Source organism: Danio aesculapii, chromosome 10, assembly GCF_903798145.1.
Source record: "Danio aesculapii chromosome 10, fDanAes4.1, whole genome shotgun sequence".
Classification (NCBI taxonomy): Eukaryota; Metazoa; Chordata; class Actinopteri; order Cypriniformes; family Danionidae; genus Danio; species Danio aesculapii.
This window is the reverse complement of record NC_079444.1, coordinates 34,050,014-34,072,663: the sequence shown is the minus strand read 5'-3', so window position 1 is coordinate 34,072,663 and position 22,650 is coordinate 34,050,014. Positions and strand designations below refer to the sequence as shown.

General features: G+C 36.7%; 1 protein-coding gene across 1 annotated transcript in view; it reads right to left on the bottom strand.

The window, feature by feature from the left end:
• Nucleotides 1–9,702: 9,702 nt before the first annotated feature.
• Nucleotides 9,703–22,650, bottom strand: part of stard13a (StAR-related lipid transfer (START) domain containing 13a) — an 87,572-nt gene continuing 74,624 nt past the window's right edge. Inside the window, 7 exon segments of the mRNA XM_056466528.1 lie at nt 9,703–10,262; nt 10,783–10,959; nt 13,142–13,359; nt 16,945–17,012; nt 17,015–17,189; nt 19,355–19,440; nt 19,443–19,468. Coding sequence (XP_056322503.1) covers nt 10,145–10,262; nt 10,783–10,959; nt 13,142–13,359; nt 16,945–17,012; nt 17,015–17,189; nt 19,355–19,440; nt 19,443–19,468 — 868 coding nt within the window. The 3' untranslated portion in view covers nt 9,703–10,144.

The following is a 22,650-nucleotide window of genomic DNA, read 5'->3' as shown; positions in this document are numbered from 1 at the left end:
GGAGAGAGTGATGAAGCCAATTATAATATGGGGACGGTTAGGACGCCATGATAGACAGAGGCCAGTGGGCAAGTTTGGCCAGGATTCCTACTCTTTATCGAAGGACATCCTGGGATTTTTAATTACCACAGAGAGTCAGGACCTAGGTTTAACATCTCATCCAAAAGACAGCACTCACTGAGCAGTATAGAGTGTCCGTCAATATACTGGGGCGTTAGGACCCACACAGACTGCAGGTTGAGTGTCCCCTGCTGGTCTTACTAACACCACTTCTGGCAGCAACCTAGCTTTCCGATGTAGTCTCCCATCCAGGTACAGCCCTGCTCAGCTTCAGGGGACGATCACGTGAGAGTTGCAGAGAGCGAGCTGCTGGCTTTACTACGAAGACATAATAATATGTGCCTATCAATCAAATCAGCGGACGGGGAAGCACTGCTACATCCCGTTGTGGTGGGCCTCAAAATCACTGGGATTTGAATCCTATTTTAATGGCAGGAAATTAAAAAAAAGAGACTTGTTGTGTTATATAACTCCAGTATGACTTAGGACACCTATACCTATACAGTTCAGTCCAAACAGCTTACAAAAGTTGATGGTCCCATTTATGTCCTTCTCATTTTTGATGACTTTTTTTAACAGCGCACCATCATTGCCACAGAACAGCATGACCGAACAGGACATACACCAGGGTATTTTCATATACGTATTTGTTTCAAATCAACATTTATAATGTTATAATTCACATCGTAGGTGGTTGGTTTTGTTCGATAGTGACTTGCTTGAAATCTTATTGGTTATAAAAAAGCAAAAACAAATTAAATCATCATTTTATTAAAGCAAACACCTGTAAAATAAGGCTTATTCTATGAGATACAAAACAACAAACCACTGTAAACAAGAAAAGCGATACAACAAGAGAGGTTGTGGGGTTCAGACTGGAAGAATAAAAAAAGATTCCGTGGGTTTTATCCAACTGCTGAAGAAAAAAAATGGACACTGAGCTTCCCTGCAATCCTGTCATCCAGATCGCTCATGTATTGTGTGGGAAATGGAAGAAGTAACAAAGAAAAGAAGAAAAGGCGATAGAGGAGAGTGCTAGAGGGGCCAGCAGATAGTGAGGAAGTCAGTGACATGAACAAAATGGTAGCCAAGGCAACTGTATTTCTCTCTTTTTCGTCTGTCTGTCTCTGTGGGACTATACGCAACTCGTGTAGTGTTTTTTTCTTCTATGTATGCATCTTTGATTCTCTGCATGTACACAGACATTATGGCCATATCCAGACACTCTAAAAGACTGAAAATAAACATGAGCTTTCAGAAGAAGGGAAAGGTGGAGAGTAATTAGCTGAAGGTTGCAGCTCCGCATTGCTAATTGCTGGCCGGAATTGTTCCCACGAGAATCAATCTGTCTGATTCCAGCTAAAGGTGCGCTTTATGAAATGTTTCACGCAGGTTTGGCTTTGCTAAAAGACTAGACCAGACCTCATCCTCTCCTGAGCCCAAAAACACACATAGTCTCTTTTTCTGTCTCAGACACAAACATCAATGATTCATGCATTTGATCTTTTATTTATTAATGACCTTATTGCTGCGCTTGGGTTTGTCAGAGCTATAGAAAGTGATTTTTTTTTTAGCTTTTATGTTTTGAGGCCAATCACCTTTGGAATTCAGTCTGGCAGACTTTGTAGGTCTGCGCTGAATCTGGAATGAAGTGAAAAATTTAGTCAGATGTCAACTGAGAAAACAAGTCTGGACGACATGAAGGTGTTATAAAATGATGATACGGTCAACATACAGCATTCTTGTCTGTATTTTTTTTTTGTTAGATGCACAAACGCATCCACTGCACCCGCTGTGTCATGCCTGCAGAGCAGTGGTCGATTAATGTGGGTTTTTCAATGGCTGATGCTAATGCAAGCCTCTAGAGAGCCGGTTGGAGGACGGATGATTTATGTGTGATATTACACAAATTAATGATGACAAGTGAGATGTGTGTGAAAATTATGTTCTAGTTAAATTAAACATTTTTATAAAAACTTTGGGCAAGATTTATATTTTTATATTGAAAGAGGTCAGTGTTTCCTCTAGGATTTTTTCCAGCTCCGGCGACAGACTCTGTTGGGCATTTTACACAGATCTACCAACTACATGTGGCGTAATTTCATTGACAAATGTCGTAAGCGTAGTATTACAAGTCGAGATCGCATTCATGTAATAGCCTACGAGCATGTCAGTCTCTGTGCTTGAGCGCCGATTTCCTCTGCTTGTGCAAAACTTCTTGCACTCCCTCGAATTCACACTGCTCAAGTGCAGATTTTCTTGCGCGCCCTCAAATAAACGCTGCTGAAGTGCGATTAAGCGCGTTTATGTAACAAATATGTCTCCAACATTTATTACATTTGCTAGGAATATTTATGAATGTCTCCAACAGACATACAGATGTGCATTAAAGTGAAACGGCTATACACTCCAGCAAGATAAAGTCATTGTATGCAGAACCACAGACCTTTATCTATGAATAAAGTATAATTATGGAAACTGTGTTCATCTTATCTGAAAGCTACGCCATGTTTGCTGGCCTCACACATCACGCAGCCCTGTCAGTCAGTCAGTACGTCACCTTAAAGGGTTAAACAAATAACGCACAGCACTACTACGGTTACAGAAAGGTTTGCACTGTTATAATTCATTCATCTTTTAATATGTTTTGGTGTGATTACTACCCGCTATTAAAAAAACGCGACCAAATGTTTTGAATGAGAAGCTGTAATGTAGCCGTGGCGGGATGAATGTGTGGCGCCCCGCCACAGACGAATGAATGTAGCGGAAACCATGGAGGTGTCTAATGCTTCAGACTTTGTGCGTAATTGATTAAAAATAAAGTCATTTTAGGAAATGGTCATGACATTTAAAGCAACTCTTTTTCTATTTTACTTTATATATAAGTGAAGTTTCACAAACTAATTTCGAGAGGAGCACGTGATATGATTGACTGCAGCTGGCCACCCATCTACATTCATTAGTTAGCCAATCAGATTAATCCCAACTCACTATAAGTAGCCTAGCTAGAACTACTCTCTTATCTTCGTTTTCCGAAGAAACCCCCCATCCACCCCTTCTCCTGCTTTATCACGGGGAGCTCTCGAGAACCACTTGATCTCGTACTCCCCTCACATGCTCTATGGACCAAGCAGGAGCCCTGGGCTCAACTATCTCCGAGCTCAGGGTTCTCTCCCGGGACAGCATGCCAAACCTGCTAACAGTTGTCAAACAATATCTAAGTGTGAACTCTTAAAAGTAATTCATATGATTTAAATCTGATTTTTCAGCATCATTACTCCAGCTTTGACATGATCCCTCCAGAAAAAAAAGAGAGAACTAAACTACTCAGAACAAAGGGAACATAGTTATTTCCAACATAGGTTCATCCTGAAAATGTAGCTCTATATAGATTTCTGGAGATCACGATTTATGCAGCCAGAGCTACGTATGGCTGCATTTCATCTTTAAAATGACCACTACGGGGCAGTATGATGCTGTTCCTTTTCTCGCTTAGGGAAGGGGGAGGGTGGGTCAGTCGATTGGTCAGTCAGTCAGTCATTTGGTCAGTAGACAGTCAGTTGACAGTAGCCTCTGATGGATTTACGTGAGAACAGCAGATGCAAATGAGAGAAATTTGAGATCTGAAAAAGCATACACAGCTGCCTCTGTTGGCTTTAAGAAAACAAAAACTACAAAAAAATGTAGCTCCTGGGATGTATTTTGCTCTTTCCAAAAATGTATATTGGGGTACGTAGTCAGAATGAGCCTGGGTTGGTTATTTAAAGGGATAGTTCGCCCAAAATTAAAATTCCGTCATAATTTACTCATCCTCCACTTGTTTCCAACTTGTTTGAGTTTCTTTCTTCTGTTTAACACTACAATATACTAAAAGAATATACTGAAGTAAAAAAAACACCTCTCGACTAACTATGGAAGTCAATAATTGAATTTTTCAATAGTATGTGGATGCAGCCTTGATGATGCAAGCTGAGACTGCATATCTCAGTGATGCAATGCAATGCAGAGACAAAATGCAATCAATGGGGCTAATGACATTACTGTGAGGGGTAGGCTTAGGGATGGGGTGGGTTGAGGCGAGCGCATTAAAAAGCATTGGACGCAGCTCAGTCTGCACTGCACCAGGTCTGCATCCAGACTGGGACAATGACCGGTTTCAAGGTTTACCGTGGTTTGGAAAAGTCAAGGTTTTAAAAACACTTACATTTTCGCTATACTGTTCCTATGGTATATGTAAGTTTTAAGTGTGTAAGTGTTTTTACGACTACTTCATTTAGCCCACAATTCATGAAACATTTAAAAAACCTGAACAGTGCAGTTGCTTACTTTATATCAACAGAAAAGAAAGATATCCGAAAATACCTTTCCAAAATCTGTATTTTTTTAACTATTGAAGACAGCAAAAGTCAATGTTTCATTTGAATTATGTAGCCTGACATGTTTTCTGTTCCGAAATACTTTAAATGTTTCTTAATATAAAATGTATTGTGTTCAAATGGGAGAAAACTTAACATTTAAAAAAAGCACATATTTTAGAGCAGTAATCACAATACCGTTATACCATGATATTTTTATCCAAGGTTATCATACCATCAGAACATTATATTGGCCCATGCCTAATCCAGACACCTCTCTTTTTTTTAACTTCTTCAGTTTATTCTTTCAGTATAGTGTATTGTTCAAAAGAAGAAAGAAACTCAAACAGGTTTGAAACTTACTATGGATATCAATGGCTCAGTCACCAAAATTCTTCATAATGTCTTGTTATGTGCAGTGGTGTAAAGTAAACTTACAAATACACAAAGTACTGTAATTGAGCAGTTTTCTTCTCAGAAATTATAATTTACCAAGTAGTTTTAAAAATGTCTACTTTTACTTTCCCTTGAATATATTTTAGTGCTGTATCTGTATTTTTACTCCACTACTTTCCTTCAACCTGCAGTCACTATTTTTTATTGTTAGACAAATCACTCCTGTGATTCCTGTCCAATCAAATCGCACATAGAAGATAACCCGCATCATAATGAACTACCTCAAGACATGGGCGCTTTATAATTGCACCAAACTGTTTAGAAGCATTAAAAGTGTCCAAGAAGATGTCCAAAACCTTTACACGCAATGACCCAGAGACTGTTTAGATGCATGAGAAGATTTTGGATGTTTACTATATGATACCGAAATAGTCTTAAACACCCAGCAGGTACAAGAGGTCAACATGATGTCAGATTGACGTTGTACCCCAACATTGTGGGATGTTACATTTTGTTTGGAAATGAAAATCGGGTTGATGTCAGAAGCAAACATCAGGCAGACGTCAAAGTCCATCCTAAAATCAACCAATTATCAATGTACTGTATAATTATGTTACAGCTTGACGTTACCACTATGACGTCTATCAGATGTTGGATTTTGGTTGTCATAACTGATGAATAAATGTCAGAATTTGACGTAAATATGACGTTGGTTTAAGATGTTGGCTCGACTTTGGATTTTGGTCACTTTCCAACACAACTTAAAATCAACCAAATATCAATGTCATTTGATTCCATTATTGGACTTCAAAATAACATTGTCCTTAGACACTGGCTAGACATTGAATTTTGTTCACCTGACATCACAACCTAAATATAACCTAATATTAATGTCATATGACGCTGTGGGGCTGCTGGGCAATAACTAAATGCACTACAGAATGTTACGTTTACACACTTCCACAAAATGTAAATGCATCAGTTTTTTACAGTGTATTACTCATTACCCTAGAGTACTTTAAAAAGGAGTAAAACTTTGAGTAATATTTATAACAGATACTTTTACTCTACTTGCACTACATTTTAGGCAAGTAATGGTACTTTTACTTGAGTATGATTTTTCAGTACTCTGGTTATGTGTTCAACTCATGAAGGAAATTCATGTTTTTGAACCACTTTAGTGTGAGTGAATTGTGAGAAATTCTTTTGAGGAAAATGTTCCTTTAAAACAACACAGAACATAGTTCTTGGTCACAAAGTAGCCTACTTATGAAAAGTTAGCATCTAAAAACGTTCATTCATGTAGTAGTAGATAAGGACGCTTCAAATAAAGGACGAAACCATAATACAAACAACTTCATAAACCGCAACATCTGAGAAGAAACCCTCAGAGCGAATCAAAAGGGACGGCTTGTAGTTGATAATATGCTTATGAAATCTGACCTTCTTTGGGATAAAGACATGCCACTGCTTTCTTGCTCCCTAATGATGATGTATGGACCGCAGCGAGTGTCCTCTGTGTATAAAGACGGCTTATTCAAATAGTGTGGATCAATAGTTCCCTGGAGACTCTCTCGGGTTCTGCAGACACAGGAAGAAAACACAACCACTGCTGATTACTAGCCATGTTGTTCAGAAGCAAATGAATAGTTCTGTGACCTCTACATTACGAAGTTTGTTTGTTAATATTACTGTAAACGCACCTGCACCCCTTCACACGACGCCACGCTCCCACAGTGTTGTTGCCTATACACTGCCATCTGCTGGTTAGAAGCGGACATTCTCTCTTCTTCTCTGCCTGTTTGCCTGTGTGAATCTTTTTCTTTTTTGTAGTTTCTAGCTGTTCGTTTTTGGGTAAAGATAAAAAAAAACGTGTTTGTTTCGGTTCCAGTTTTGTGTATAGATAATGTATATCAATTAAACCGTGTTTACCTGCAGCGACGTCGTTTTACAAGACGCAATAGCCATAAAATGTCTTTAAAAAACGACGACACATTTGGAAGTTTAATTAAAGACGATAGAATAAAAAGGGACTTTGGCTTAATTTAATTCCTGCAATCATTTGCGAATAGCCTAAATGTCCAACTGCTCGTTGTATTATTATTATTATTTTTATATTATTATCATTATGTTTAATGAAATTATTAGAATTGTAAGTATTGATTTATTTATTTGGCATACAGATTGTATAATATTGTGAAATTACGGTTAGTCAACCAAAAACCGTTTAACATGATTTAACTAGGCCTATTCAAACAGTATATCCTATGGTTTATTTAAACTGCGGTTAACTTTTGCAAGAGATGTAAATATCACTGTACAGTATACTGAAATAATTGAGTGAAGTGAGATTTGTGATTCCAATATCCCTGCTAAAAACACCAGCCTAAGCTGGTTGGCTGGTTTTAGCTGGTCAACCTACCTGTTTTAGATGGGGTTTGGCCATTACAGCCTGGTCTTCAGGCTGGAAAATGACCAGCTAAAACCAGCTTGACCAGCCTGGTTTAAGCTAGACGTAGCTGATTTGTAGCTGATCATCTTATATCTGGTCATATGAACAACTTTGTTACAGAAACATTCAAGAAAAAGATTTTTTAGGTTGTGCCAATGACATTGATATAAGGATTTAGCAGCAATTTTAGTGCATCATAGCATTTCTGCCAGGTTAATGTCCTGCTTAAAAAAAGGCTCTAGCTACACTCATGGATCCCACTGTTGACTTACAAACAATGTTTTGTGAAACTTATAAAGACTTCTCTATTTTCTACCAAATAGGCACGATTGTTACATATAGTTTATAGGTATAAGTTACACTTCTAGAAATTTATTGAAGTCCCCCAGCGGCAGCTTACCTTGCTTTTTGGTTAAATCCACCCCTGCTTCTTCTCAATGTGATCACGACTGAATCCAGTGGTCGACCGTGGCGTAATAAAGGCTTTGCTGTTTTCATGCTACGTCGCTCAATGGCTTTCAGCTTTGCTCTTCTTCATACTTCAATGGTAATAACTCTTGAATACCTTAGCTCATCCATGAAGACTATTTCTGCAGTCCCAGGATGTAACGAAGACACCACTGCCGTTGAAAATTACATACTGTGCCTTTAACTGTGCTGCAAAAACAAAAATCCTTGCCCAAATTGATGAATAAATTCTGTGAACAACAATGTCACATTCAAAGCGAACCATACATATAACAATTGACGACAGGTATCGCATTGAGGTTTTATTTTCCACATTTCCAAAAGATTGGAACTTCATTCACCCCGTTTACTGTTGAAAAACAGACACAACATCGCTTTTCCCTGCCTCTGAGCTCAAGTCAAAAACCAAACACACTGTTCCCATCAAAACAGCACTGAATAAGCCAGACCATCAAACTGGCCTGTGATGATATTTCAAGCAAATTATTGATATGATGAGGAGAAAAACATAACATAAAAGCAGATAAACCTGCCAGTAAGCCTGATTTATGTACAAAATATACAACCTGGAATTTATCTACACATTTACACACAAAACACACAAATGTACAGCTTTGTGAATACAATAGACATGCTTCTCAGAAGCAGTGAAATGAATTCATGTCCTAGACATTGTAGAGTGACACCGCAACATATAACAATGACAATAATAATATTAATAATAATACATATCTGCAACAATCATTGGCATTGTCTATATTATTTATATTTTTGATTTTCAATCTTAACTAATTAATTTAGCATTGCTGGAAGAGCACAATACTGGTGCATTTATAATAATGATAATACATTATTGCTTTCCTGGGACGAAGAAATCAATGAGAACAATGATAAACATTAAAATAATATGGGCTTTTCAGTAAATACTTTACATTAATACAACACCAGGGTACAACCTAATTTAAAACAACAGTCACTGTAACACTAGCGTCATTCAAATGAGGATAAACACCTAAATACAGAGTTTTAAATAATGTTTAGACACAGTAACGTACCTACATTTATTTGCAGAATGCAGTACTTTAGCTTGAAGTGCTCGATAAAAGTAAACCAGACCTGCTGTGTTTGGATTAGTGTGAGGTTGCTTGTCATTCACATCTGTTTGCCGTAAGCGAAGCTAGTTAAAACTGCGCTAAACATTGACAAAAGGAAGTAGTGTTACGGCTTTTTTTTTTAACAGGCATGGCTTCGTCGAAGTCTGTCTCCACTTCTCTGTCCATCTTTTAGTTACAGCGGGGGAAATAAGTATTGAACAAGTCACCGTTTTTCTCAAAAACTTATTTCTCAAGGTGCTGTTGACTTGAAATTTTCCCCAGATGTTGGTAACCACCAAAGAAATTCTGATATGCAAAGAAACCAAATCGAATTAGTTTAGAAATGAAGATATGTGTAATAAAATGAAATGATAGAGGGAAAAAGTATTGAACACATGAAGAAAGGGAGGTGTAGAAAGGCAGTGAACGCCCAGACAGCAGCTGAAAATCTCTCAGTAGTTCTTCAGCAACCCTCTGCCCTCCCCTCCTTCAGGCCAACATCTACATTATCAGGATGATGAAATGAAACCATAGTGGACATTTCAGCAAGACAATGATCCAAAACACAGCCAAAGAAACTCTCAAATGCTTTTAGAGAGAAAAAAAAGCAAGCTGTAGAATGGCCCAGCCAATCACCTGACTTGAATCCAACAGAAAATAATAACTAAAGATCAGATTTGATAGACAATATCTACAGAACCATCAAGATTTTTACACTCTGTTGAAGTCTGTGAAAAACCCACACCTGAGCAATTTATATGACTTCATTCTCCATATGAGATGCGTCTTTAAGCTGCCATTAACAAAAAAGCCTTTTATATAAAGTATTATGTATGTTTCAGTAGTTTAGTACTTTCTGCTTGTGTCATTCCATTGTTATTACACAACTCATTTTTCAGGTTTTTTTGTTTTGTGTTATTTTTATGTTTGTATCGTTTGGGTTTTTACCAAAATCTGATTCAATTCCATGTCAACAGCTCCTTTAGAAATATTATTCCCAAAAAAAAAACATGACGTGTTCAATACTTATTTTCCCTGCTGTATACCTCATCACATGCCCCAAAAACAACAAATGCCATCTCAAAAGTGGCAGTTTTGAACAGCTGCATACATTTATAGGAAATAAACCGGCTCAATCAAATGCCCTTTAAGGGGTAAAACACTAAAATGATCCACAGTTCATGAAACTAATATGACATGGCAGTTTGTTGTTCTCTAGGGGCTAAAAACGTTCATTTTATCTCTTTTTTTTTTACTCCAAAGTTCATTTTTTGGTGACCACCTGCCCTGATGATGAACTAAATCCCGGTTCCCGCTGCTCAGATTTTGGTCTCGGGGCCCTCAGGATCCAGAGTCTGGAAAGAGTTACGGATGCGGATGGCTTCGCTCGCACAGACGTTGCCGAACGCTTTGTTGTACCACTCTGGAGACTTTCCTCTGAAACCACAAGCAAACACACTCATCAATACAACATTCAGCTTATTTTTTCAGGATAATTTGTAGCATTCATTACACATGCTTTGAGGAAGCACTTAACAAAAAGAAATTTGTAATGAAATTGAGGAATAATTATCTTAAAATCCGGGTTATACTAGGAAATTAAAACCATGAAACTAAAATAAAAATTTTATGAAAAAAAAAATAAAACAAACTTATATTTTTCCACTAGTTTGCCAAAAAATATCTCTAATTTTCATTCATTAATTTTTCTTCAGCTTAGTTCCTTATTTATCAGGGATCGCCACAGTGGAATGAACTGCCTATTTCTAATTTTTAACCCCTAAAACTAAAATAAAATAAATAAATAAAAATAACAAAAACTAAACAATTAATAAAATGTAATAATAAATAAAAACTTATTAAAACTAATAAAAACTACAATAATGTGATACAGACAATGGTTCAATTATAACATCGAACAATTAAAGTACAACAAATTTACAAAACTGTAACGTACTTGAGGTCAGCTCTGCAGATGTGCGTGAGTCTGGATTTTCCAGATCCGCAGGGCTCCAGCAAATACTGAGACTCCAGCAGAACTGCTCTCACTCCGGCCAGATGTGGGCTTTCCTCATGCTCGATGGACACCGACACCAGCGCACACACACCTTTCGCTAGATCTGTCCTCCACGTCCTGAACAGAGGACAACAACATCAATCACATGAGGAAATCAGAGGAATCAACACACAACATGCAATGTTCCTGCCAACAGAACACTGCAATCTGACGGTGAACTGCAATCTTGCAGAGGCATTATCGGAATAACACAGATAACCTCATTTACTAGTTTAAAGTCTGCGTGAAATCAAAATTTACAACGTTTATTTTGCTAGCTTATATTATTATTCTTAAAGTGAATAATTAATTCATCAAATTAATCCACTGGAGGTTTTTTGGTAATCTACAACAAAAGTCTGGCCATTTGCTTCGACGTTTGTGGCGGTGATCCTTCTGCTGACGTCAACCTGAGGGCTTCCATAGCAACTGCATATTAATACCCTTAGTTTGCAATAAGGCAACAATGCACAAAATGAAAGCCCCTCCCTCTGTTCAATATTTAGTTTCAATTGGAGTCAAACATCAACAAATTAAAATAAAATTCTGATTCACATGGACTTTTAAACATTTTATGTTAAAGATCCTCTGAAGATACTGATATTCCCCTTGAAATGCACAGCTTTGTTTCAAAAAGTTTCAGTTAAAAGTTGGTTTGACTTCATCAATTTCATGAGCTTTCTTTTTGTTAATAAATTTTAAATAATTAAAAATCTGAGTCAAATTTATAACAAATTATATGAAGAAAATTTGAAACAATTTAGATTAAAATAAATGACAAAATGTGTTGATGGATGGATGAATGGATGGATGGTTGGTTGATTGGTTTGGTTGGTTGGAAAAATGGATGGATGGATACGTCCAATAAAGATGCTTTTTAGATTTTAGGATTAAAGTCTGTGAAAATGATCATATTCGGGAGTCTGTTACTTGTAAATAACTGAAAACCCCTGGATTAGACTGTAATAAAACATTTGTAAATGCTGTTTTTCTTTATTCCATTCATATGGCAAATGTAAAGCATTTCCCAAAATATGTTAAAATAGGATTTGCCACCAAAAAATCATTCCATTTGCTGAAACACAGAGAAAGTTGTGGCCAAATTAAGACTCAACAGCACCCCAGAGTGGATGAAAACGTAAGGGTTAATACTGCTATTTAAATGTCAGGCTCATAGCTTGTAGCACAATAGTGGGTAACCTTTTTTCAGCCATTTCTGATATTTTTGGCAAATACATTTTTTTAAAGAGAAATCGGGGTGTGTGTGTATATATATATATTATATATATATATATATATATATATATATATATATATATATATATATATATATATATATATATATACCCCGATTTCTCTTTTAAAAAATGCATTTGCCAAAAATATCAGAATAATATATATATATATGTTCATGCACAACTCAAAATAAACAAATATGAAGCATCACATGTTGAGCAAGTCTATAAATGAAGAAAGAACATTTATTTAAATTCTGGTAAATAAACTCCCTTTTATCGGAAAAGCAATACAATTTAAAATAAACATTTTTACTAATATAAAATTACATAGTTGCTTGAAATTATTCAAAATAAAGCATGCGGCAGTCATTTTTGCTAGTTTTAAAGAACATATATTATTGTTATTATATTAATTTTCACTTGTTTTGAAGAACAAAGTAATATTTTACAATTATTGAGTAAACAAAGGGCAAAACAATGTACATTTATGGTAACCACACACACGTTTGCCCTTTTTTGGTGTCACGATTAAAGTTATCCACAACATTGCACATGCATTGGTCGAAACATAAAATTGTAATTGTATTTTCAATAGGAAACTGATTTCTAGTGATGGTTATAATTTTTTAAACTGTAAAATATTATTGAAGTGAGAAAGCTGAAGAGCCACGTATTTTTGGTTGAAGAGCCACATGATAGGTTCCCTATCACTGCTGTAGCACAAGAGAAATGGATATGCAAATGGACTATGCGTTTTCATTTACAATGTGGCAGCCACTGCGCATTCGTGAAAGCGAAAATGCAAATGATAATGCAGGATTTGCAAGTACATTGTGATCATATTACAATTTATGCATCCACATACTGAAAATATATTGAAATACAATTTGCAATTGATTTTGAGAATTGTCTGAAAAACTGTAGCCAGTAGGTACTGTTTCAAAGGCCTCAAAACAGTGAATAATTCTGCAGAGCAGCTGATTGAATTGATTGAGAGACTGTAAAAGCTAGTTTTGACTGACCTGAGCACTACAAAGTCTCTGCTGGGATGCGGAGCCATGCTCTTCAGCTCATACTGATAAACCTCAGTCTGCTTGTCCAGAGTCTCCAGAAGCTTCCACTGTAGCAGGTCAGTGTCCCACAGGTGGCGCTCTCTCAGAATTCGGTTCAGCACCACTGACGGAGGAGCCTCCACCTCGGCAGACACTCTCCAGCGCCTCAGCGGTGTCCCGTCTCCAACCTGAGGACAACACACTACACTCAGACTCATTTACTGCAGGGGCTGGCGGACTTTTATTGGACAGAAGTGTCAGAGCTGATCGAATCACACTTCCACATTATTAGTAATAATATTATTATCATTATTACTACAACTACTACTTATAATAAAAAATATTATTAGCAATGTTATTATTATAAAAGCTAATACTAGATATTACTGGATTTTAATACTGGGCATTATTATGATAAATTATATATTCCATAAGGGTGTCACGGTGGCGCAGTGGGTGGCACGATACCTCACAGCAAGAAGGTCGCTGGTTCGAGCTCAGGCTGGGTCAGTTGTGTGGAGTTTGCATGTTCTCCCCATTTTGCCTGGGTTTCTCCGGGTGCTCCGGTTTCCCCCACAGTCCAAAGACATGCGGTACAGGTGAACTGAATAAACTAAATTGTCTGTGATGTATGTGTGTGGCAGTGATGGGTTTGCAGCTGGAAGGACATCCGCTGCGTAAAACATGTGCTGGATAAGTTGGCGGTTCATTTCGCTCTGGCAACCCCAGATTAATGAATGGACTAAGCCGAAAAAAAAAGAATGAATGAATAAATATATTCCATATAAGATGAATGAATGAAGTGTTTAAATTTATAGTAAAATTTTATGGAACTACTTTTATGGAACTAATGGATACTATCATTAACATTTTATTCCATTTAACATGAATGAATAAATCAAATGTTAAAATTTTATATGCTACTAATCAATGGTTAGTGCGTCGACACATAGCACTGAGGTGCTCAATGCGACCCGTGTTTAATTCCCGACTCGAGGTCTCTGCTCCCCACACTTTCAATATCTCTACTGTCCTATTCAAATAAGGTGAAAAACCCTAAAAAAGTAATAATTAAAAATTTAATTATATGCTACTGATACTACTACTAATAATAATTATATAAAATAAATAAATATAATTAATATATAATTAAAATAATAAATATATTGATAATGATGATGAGGATGATGAAATTAATAATAATATTAATAACAACAACAACAACAATAATAATAATTATTATTATAATTATAATTATTATTATTACAGCTAACACTAGATATTTGTGGATTTTTTACTAGGACATTGAAATAATAGAGAATGATGAATGATTGAATAAATGAAGTGTTTAAATGTACAGTAAAATTTTATGTGAAACTACTTTTATGTTAACTAAATGGATTTTATTATAATGAATAATATATATATATATATATATATATATATATATATATATATATATATATATACTATATACATACTATAAGCCATAGTACAGAATAAATGAATGAATGAAATTTTTTAAATTTATAATATAGTTTTACTTAACTAACACTGGATATTATTATAATGAAAATACATATTTAAAAAAAACATTTTATTCCAAACAACAAGAATTTAATGAATAAATGTTAAAGGGCACCTAGGTTAGCCCTTTTTTCAGATTTAATATAAGTGTTTTGCGTCTCCAGAATGTGTCTGTAAAGTTTCAGCTCAAAACAACCATCAGATTTTTTCATTATCCCTTTTACAAGATTCAATTTTATACATTTTTGCACTGGGGGCTGTTTTGTCGTACTGCGCCTTTAAGGCTAGTCCTCCCCACCCACTGTTTCTACGTGCCTTTCTGTCTCTCTGTACACACACAGACAGACAAGCGTGTAGCTTTGCACTCTTTGTGCACGCAAATGTGACAGGAGACAGGTTAATCTCCACTGCTGTATGGATATTGTTATGTTAATGTACAAAATAAACCTGATTTAACGTCCACAAACCGGGATTGAAGTGTCTTCCTTTATAATTGTTCTGACACGCGGCTGTGCTGATGAAGTAATGCTAAAGTAAATCGCTGTAATTATTACACACATGCACTGTTTTTAAAACATGTTAAATTTGTAAAACTCACTCTTGATCACGTTGATGATGATGATGATCCTAGCGAACTGAACAGACTTTTATTCCCGGTTTGCTTTGCCGCACGTCTGGTCTTGTTGATATGATTATACACGTGACTACCGGGACATGCTAATATGCAGCTGTCAATCAATTCGGTGGGTTGGGGGGACCGCACTTCCTACGTAAAGTTGCCGTCGGTCTGAACTGCTCTAATTGGTCCATCGTTTTATGTTGCTAAATGAAAAAAAAAAAAGGACTGGGTGTGTTTTATTTCACCCCAATATAACGGTCTATACACTATATCTATACATATGTCTGTCCAAACAGCTTGAAAAGTAGATTTTCACCATAGGTGCCCTTTAACATTTATTAATTACAGTTTTTTTTACAGACGCTAGGACACATTTCCCAATACTTAAGTTACTTTTGCAAAAACTCTTCACACAGTGAGCACAACAGAAGTCCTATGTGGGCTAAACTGAGGATCAATTCTCATTGTTTTGGCACAAAATGCATTAAATGACTACATCTCTCATTTCATGAATTCTTTTCTCACTCAGAGACCACCAACTGCCAAAATCTTTGTACGTACAGGACATTTTGCACATGCTTACATTACTGTTTTCAGAACTGTTAAACTTCTGTTCAAAACAATAAATCATGCAAACTGAATAAGACAACAAAATTCAACAGCAGTATTTATTGAAACATATTTCACATCTAAAACTGCAGTTAACCAGCCAGATAAGCATTACTGTTGTATCTGTATCAGTGGATGGTGTGTATACAAATTCTTATATTTTGGAATTACTAGTGCAAAAAATAAATAATAAGGACATAAAATATTGACGAATTCTACATCATGTCTTATTCATTCCATAACACAAAATGTGTTTGTCGGCTGGACACTTCGCTAGTTTTCTGAAAGAATGAGTTTTATTTGAGACCTGAATGAAGTGTTTAGGTAGTTGTAATGCCTTTGAATGTGAAATGAACTGCTTTGCCAAGCTGAAAGTCAGTTAGGAGAATTGTGCGAAGAGTTTTACAAAAGTGACCCAAGTATTGAGAAATGTGTCCTAGTGTCTGTCAAAAAACTGTAATAATTATTACTATTATAATTATAAATAACCATTTAAATGATATGATCCATATAACTACAAATGAATCAATATATAAAACAGTTTCTATCAGTAGTATATTTTCTATCAGTAGCATTCAAACCCCAGTACTCATGTCACACAAATCTTTCAACTTTAATTCATTCACTCATTTTCTTTTCGGCTTTATTAATCTGGAGTCACCACAGTGGAATGAACCGCCAACTCTTCCAGAATATGGTTTACGCAGCGGACCCCTTCTAGCTGCAATTCAACACTGGGAAAAACACCTATAGGACTCTTGCATTCACACACATACACTACAGACCATTTAGCTTATTCAATTCACCTATAGCGCATGTCTTTGAACTTGTGGGGGAAACCGGAGCACCCGGAGGAAAACACACGCCAACACGGGGTGAACATGCAAACTCCACACAGAAATGCCAACCTGACCCAGCCGGGGCTCAAACCAGTGACTTTCTCGCTGTGAGGCGATTGTGCTACCCACTGCACCCCGTGACACCCTTTCAACTTTCAGTATCTAATATATCTTCTCACCTTTTTGAAGGATAGCTCAGTGTTGTCAATGTTTGGTCGAGTCACCCAGCCTTTGGTCTTGTCTTGCTCTCCTTCATCAGATTCTGAATCAGGCTGTCCAGAAAAGATCGACATGTGCCTTCCTCTTCTTCCTCCTCCTCCTCATCCTGCTGAGGCTGTTTTTTACACAGCTCATCCATAGAGGGAGCCAGCAGCTCAGCCTCCATGTACGAGTTCCTGGACTGAGACACCATCTCCTGAGGAATCTGCACAACACAACAATTCAACAGTTCATTTTTTACCTTGTTTATTAACAGGGACAATACAATGGACATTGTCATACAAAAACAACCGCTGCTGCATACACAGGGCATACACCCCCTGCTCTCCCCACACTGAGCATCATGGACAGCATTGTGGCCAGCAGTGGAGTCATTCAGGTTCCTGGGCACCACCATCCTCTCAGGACCTGAAGTGGGACACTCACATTGACTCCATTGTCAAAAAAGCTCAACAGAGGTTCTACTTCCTTCGCCAGCTAAGGAAGTTCAACCTTCCAAAGGAGCTGCTGAGACAGTTCTACAATTCCATCATTGAATCAGTCATTGCACATCAATAAGTGTCTGGTTTAGATCAGCAACCAAATCTGACCTCCGAAGACTACGACGAATTGTTCGGACTGCTGAGCGAATCACTGGTACAACCCTCCCTACTCTTCAAGAACTGTACTTGGGGGGCTACCAAAATCCACTCCATATGGACCCTCACACCCAGCACACTGCCTATTTGAACTTGTACCCTCTGGTCGACGCTACAGAGCACTGTACACCAGAACAGCTGACACTGAGCCAGTTTTTTCCTTCAGGCAATCCATCTCATGACACTTGATGATAGTAATTATGAAACAACATCACTACTTTTTATACACATTACACTTATTTAACAACACACTTCACATGCCCATTTGCACATAACAGCTGCACATATTACATTGTATATAGTAATATACCTGTGCATACACTTGTCAATTAGTATAATTGCATTCACTATTTTAATTCTATTTTTAAAATATATTTATTATCTGTTTTTTGTCCTGTCTCTGTCATTCTGTTGCACTGTAGAGTCCTGTCATGAAAATAAATTTCTCGTATGTACGAAAATGCCTGGCAATAAAGCTCTTTCTGATTCTAATTTACAGTATTAAAACTGAAGCCTTCAAACACTGAAAGGGTTTACTGGTGCAAATATTGCATATTATTGCACATAAAGGTCTCCTACATTCACAAAGAGTGCATTTATTCATTCATTCATTTTCTTTTCGCTTAGTCCCTTATTAATCAGGGTCGAAACAGAGAAATGAACCGCCAACTATCCAGCAAATGTTTTTACGAAGCGGATGCCCTTCCAACCGCAAACCATCACTGGGAATAGAGTGCTTTATTTAAAAATAACAGAGTAAAATGTCATAATGTAAAGTGTTCTTACAAAATTTGTAATTACAAAAAAAGGAAAATCCAATAAATAATGTATAAAATAATTGTAAACAGTACATTACAGCTGTTAAAGGTGTAATTCAGAATATTCAAGATCATTTCTCCAGTCTTTAGTGTCAATTTATCCTCCAGGAATTATTGTAATATAATGACATAAGTTCAATATTTCTTTTCCAGTTTATGAGATCTTGTATTAAAAGCAGAAATCTTTTCTAACAATATAAAAACCTTTACTGTATTTTTTCATCAGTTTAATGCATACTGCACTTGCAGAATTAAAAAAAAATCCATTATAATGATCAGCTCAATGGTTTGCACTGGTTTCGAACACACTGAAAAATGATTCATTGGATTTACTAACATTTTTAAGGTAAGTGGTTGCAAACAATTTATATGGGCCAAACTTAAACATTCATTCATTTTCCTTCAGTTTAGTCCCTTTATTCATCAGGGGTCTCCACAGCAGAATGAATCGCCAACTTATGCCAACTTCCAGCATACATTTACACAGCAGATGGCCTTCCAGCTGCAACCCAGTACTAGGAAACATCCATACACACTCATTCACACTCATACACTACAGACATGCAGTTTAGTTCTATTTAATTCACCTATAGCGCATGTTATTGGACTGTGGGGGAACCGGAGCAACCACAGGAAACCCACGCCAACGGGGATAACATGCAAAGTCCACACAGAAATGCCAACTGACCCAGCTGGGGCTCGAACCAGCAACCTTCTTGCTGTGAGGCATCAGTGCTAACCACTCAGCCACCGTGTTGCCCGTATTAAGCTCATGTAAATTGTTTGCAACCACTTACCTTAAAAAATTAGTGAATCCAATGAATCTTTTTTCCCGTGCAGGATCTTACATAAAATCACAAATTTCTCATGGCATGCAGATTTATTGCAAACATGACAGAACATGCATCTCATACCTCAAATAGGTGATTGCACTCAGCAATCATGTGCGCTAGCCCTTGAGTGGCTGCAAGGTTCTCATTCAGGTCCTTTTGGTCTGGCCGCCAGTGGCATATTTCCTTTGAATAGACCTGAAACAATAGAAGGCATTATGGACATAATCTTCTATGTGATCCATGATATTTTCTTTATTTTTTTTACTTTAATACAGTAGCAATATTTTCCAGCAATCTGTAGTTTGAGTATTTTTGTTTTAAAGTTGCATACCAAAATGTTATATTTTTTACAGCTCTACATTTCATAAAAAACAAACAAACAAACAAACAATCAACATTAGTTCTTTGTAATCTTGAACCTGGAGAAACTGTCAATCTTTTTAATGGTGACGCTGAACAAGCTGGAAAGTCTCAAGGTAACAATTGGCTGATTCAAATGATCAAGTCAGAACAAATCTACAGTTAACGATTCACTGATTGAACTCTATTAATCCAATAGCAATGAAAACTGTATATTTATATTCTTTCTTGTGTCTCTTTATGATGGATTTTTTATTTTTGTTAATCTGGCGTTAATTTGGTTGTCTTATTTGTCTCTGTGTATGTAATTATTACTGTAATTGCTCTACCGATTTACATTAAAAAAAACAATTTCCTGATTCAAATGATCATGTCAGAGCAAGTATCCAGTTTAGAATTTCCTGATTCAAATGATCAAGTCAGAGCGAATCTCCAGTTAACGATTCACTGATTCAAATGATTTGCTCAGAGCGAACAGTGGGTTCCATTTGGAGGAGCTCATCATTGCTAAAATTTAATGCAATATGTGACACTAAACACCTTTTACTGCTCTAAGGATCATGGCCTGAAATGTCCAATCAGTTATATCCTTCAAAATTCATCATTTCAAAAAAACCTTCAAAGTGGCCACTTCAGTTTGGAAGGGCACTTCAATATGGTGGCATGATTGTTTTCACTCTTCGGAAGACAATCTCTCTTTGGAACACACAGCAAATCTCCAGTTAATAACTCATTGATTCAAATGATCCAGTCAAAGCCAATCTCCAGTTAGTGATTCACTGATTCAAACGATCCAGTCAGAACCACTCTCCAGTTAGTGATTCACTGATTCAAATGATCCAGTCAGAGCCACTCTCGTTAGTGATGCACTGCTTTAAATGATCCAGCCTGAGCCATTCTCAAGTTAATGACTCACTGATTCAAATGATCAGTCAGAGTCAAACTCCAGGTAATGATTCACTGATTTAAATGATCAAGTCTGAGCAAATGTTTAGCAAACTACTGATTCAAATGATCCAGTCAGAGAGAATCTCCAGTTAACGATTAACTGATTCAAACGATCAGGTCAGGGTAAATTTCTAGTTAAATACTATGGCATTTTTATTAAAACGCTGCCAGATTTTGCCCTGTAACAATTTTAGTGTGTTAGATCACAGAGATTTTGTTCTTAATATAATATTTTTTAAACATTATACTGTATGGTATGTTTTGATATACAGTATTTGCACAATTATCAGTATTATAAGCAGTACTTCAATGTTTTCTTGCTAAATAAGCATTAATCAGTTAGTACTTTGTAATTTTATTACTAAATACATTTTTAAAGTAACTACTTGTTATACTTCTATTATATTTAGACTACATAGTATATTTGGATATTTTCACTTGTTTTCAGAGTTAAATTGTTATCATTATCAGCAATAAAATATTTTTCTTGGTAAATAAACATCAGTCAGTAATGTTTAATCATTTTAATAATTAAATACATCAAAAAATCCAGCACTTTTACTGAAGTAAAATAAAAAGGCATAGTTTTACTCAAGTACTTGATTTGTGCATTTGTAATCTGTAAGATCACACCAATGAAAAAAACAATGTCTCAATGCACATTTTATACATTCACATGAAACTGCAGAACATCTGATGATTCTCGTGACGGCTCCAGCCTTCCGGCCAGCCTGTGTATGTCTGAGGTAAGCTAAACGGCCCCCTTTATTAAAAGCTCTCCACAGCTCCTCATGTCTATCGCCCTTAGGGCAGCGTGTCTGCTGCATGTCCAGCTCCCTAATGAACACAATGATGGGGGAGTTGTTTGTACACCAAGTTAATAAAATACTTCACACCTTCTCACGATACCTCGCGGTCCTGCAGTCATAATGACAAAGCACAGGTTTAATTCTACATAGTTCAAACACTTTTAAGTCTCATTACAAGATGTCAGTGTACTACAAAACATCCATTCATTTTTAAAACGTGTTAATCTAAAAACAGCATATATTGAAGTCGTTCTGCCAAACAGACAGACTGTGAAAGGTGGCTTTTTATTGTGTGGCTAAACCCCGCCTCCACAGAAAAACATCAACACAAGCAATTACATCATTTCCCCCTAAACCCAACCATAACTGTAATCAGAGGGGAATAATAGTTAGATAACTATCATGTAGAAGTATAAACCTAACCGTAAGGCTAAACTAAACATAAACTGCAAACATATCCCTTAATTCTGATTGGCTGATTGGAATGTTGCTCCAGGATCAACATAGATGTTAATTCAGGAATATGTCCTACTTGATGAAATCAGGTTGGCCCTTCCTTCTGTTAGAAAAAAAGTGGATGAATTTATTTAATTTATTTATTTTTTTTACTTTTAAACAACCCAGCATTAACTATAAAAATAATGTCAAACACAGATGTAAAGTTTACACCAACACTTTGGCACCTAATCTTGGAGTGCGCTCGCACTAGGCTACCCGAACTGTGGCAGGGTTGTTTTTTTTTTTTTGACAAGTGTGAGTGCTTGAATCGGGCCCATGCGCGGTTCAGTTGGCCAGTTGGTTGGGGTTTGGTGCGGTATGCTTGTAGTGTGAGTGCAAAGCGCGCATGAGTGCAAAACTGAAGATGCGACGTGACTTTTAAGAAACTGTACATATGGATTTATTAATCATTCTTCTTTTTCAATAAATGCAAACTGTCATAGTTGATTAATATGCAAACCCACCGCTGCACATCAGCTGCACCTTCAGCAAACCTCAAGCACGAGGATTTTTATGATAATTTATGAGCATCAAAAATTGTGGATCTGTTCGGCAAAATATTTGACGGTGTCACTGCATCCCAAACGACAAAAAATACAAAATGATATAACTAAAGCAATCTCCATTGTGCTGAGTGAGAGTGCTTCTCTTCCCGTTAAACTGAACAGCCGCATTATCAATGATGCAGCGTGCGCCGACTCTGAAGGTAAAAGTAGTGTGAGTGCAGGTGGTCATGGGAGAGGGGAAGGGGGACAAGGGTGC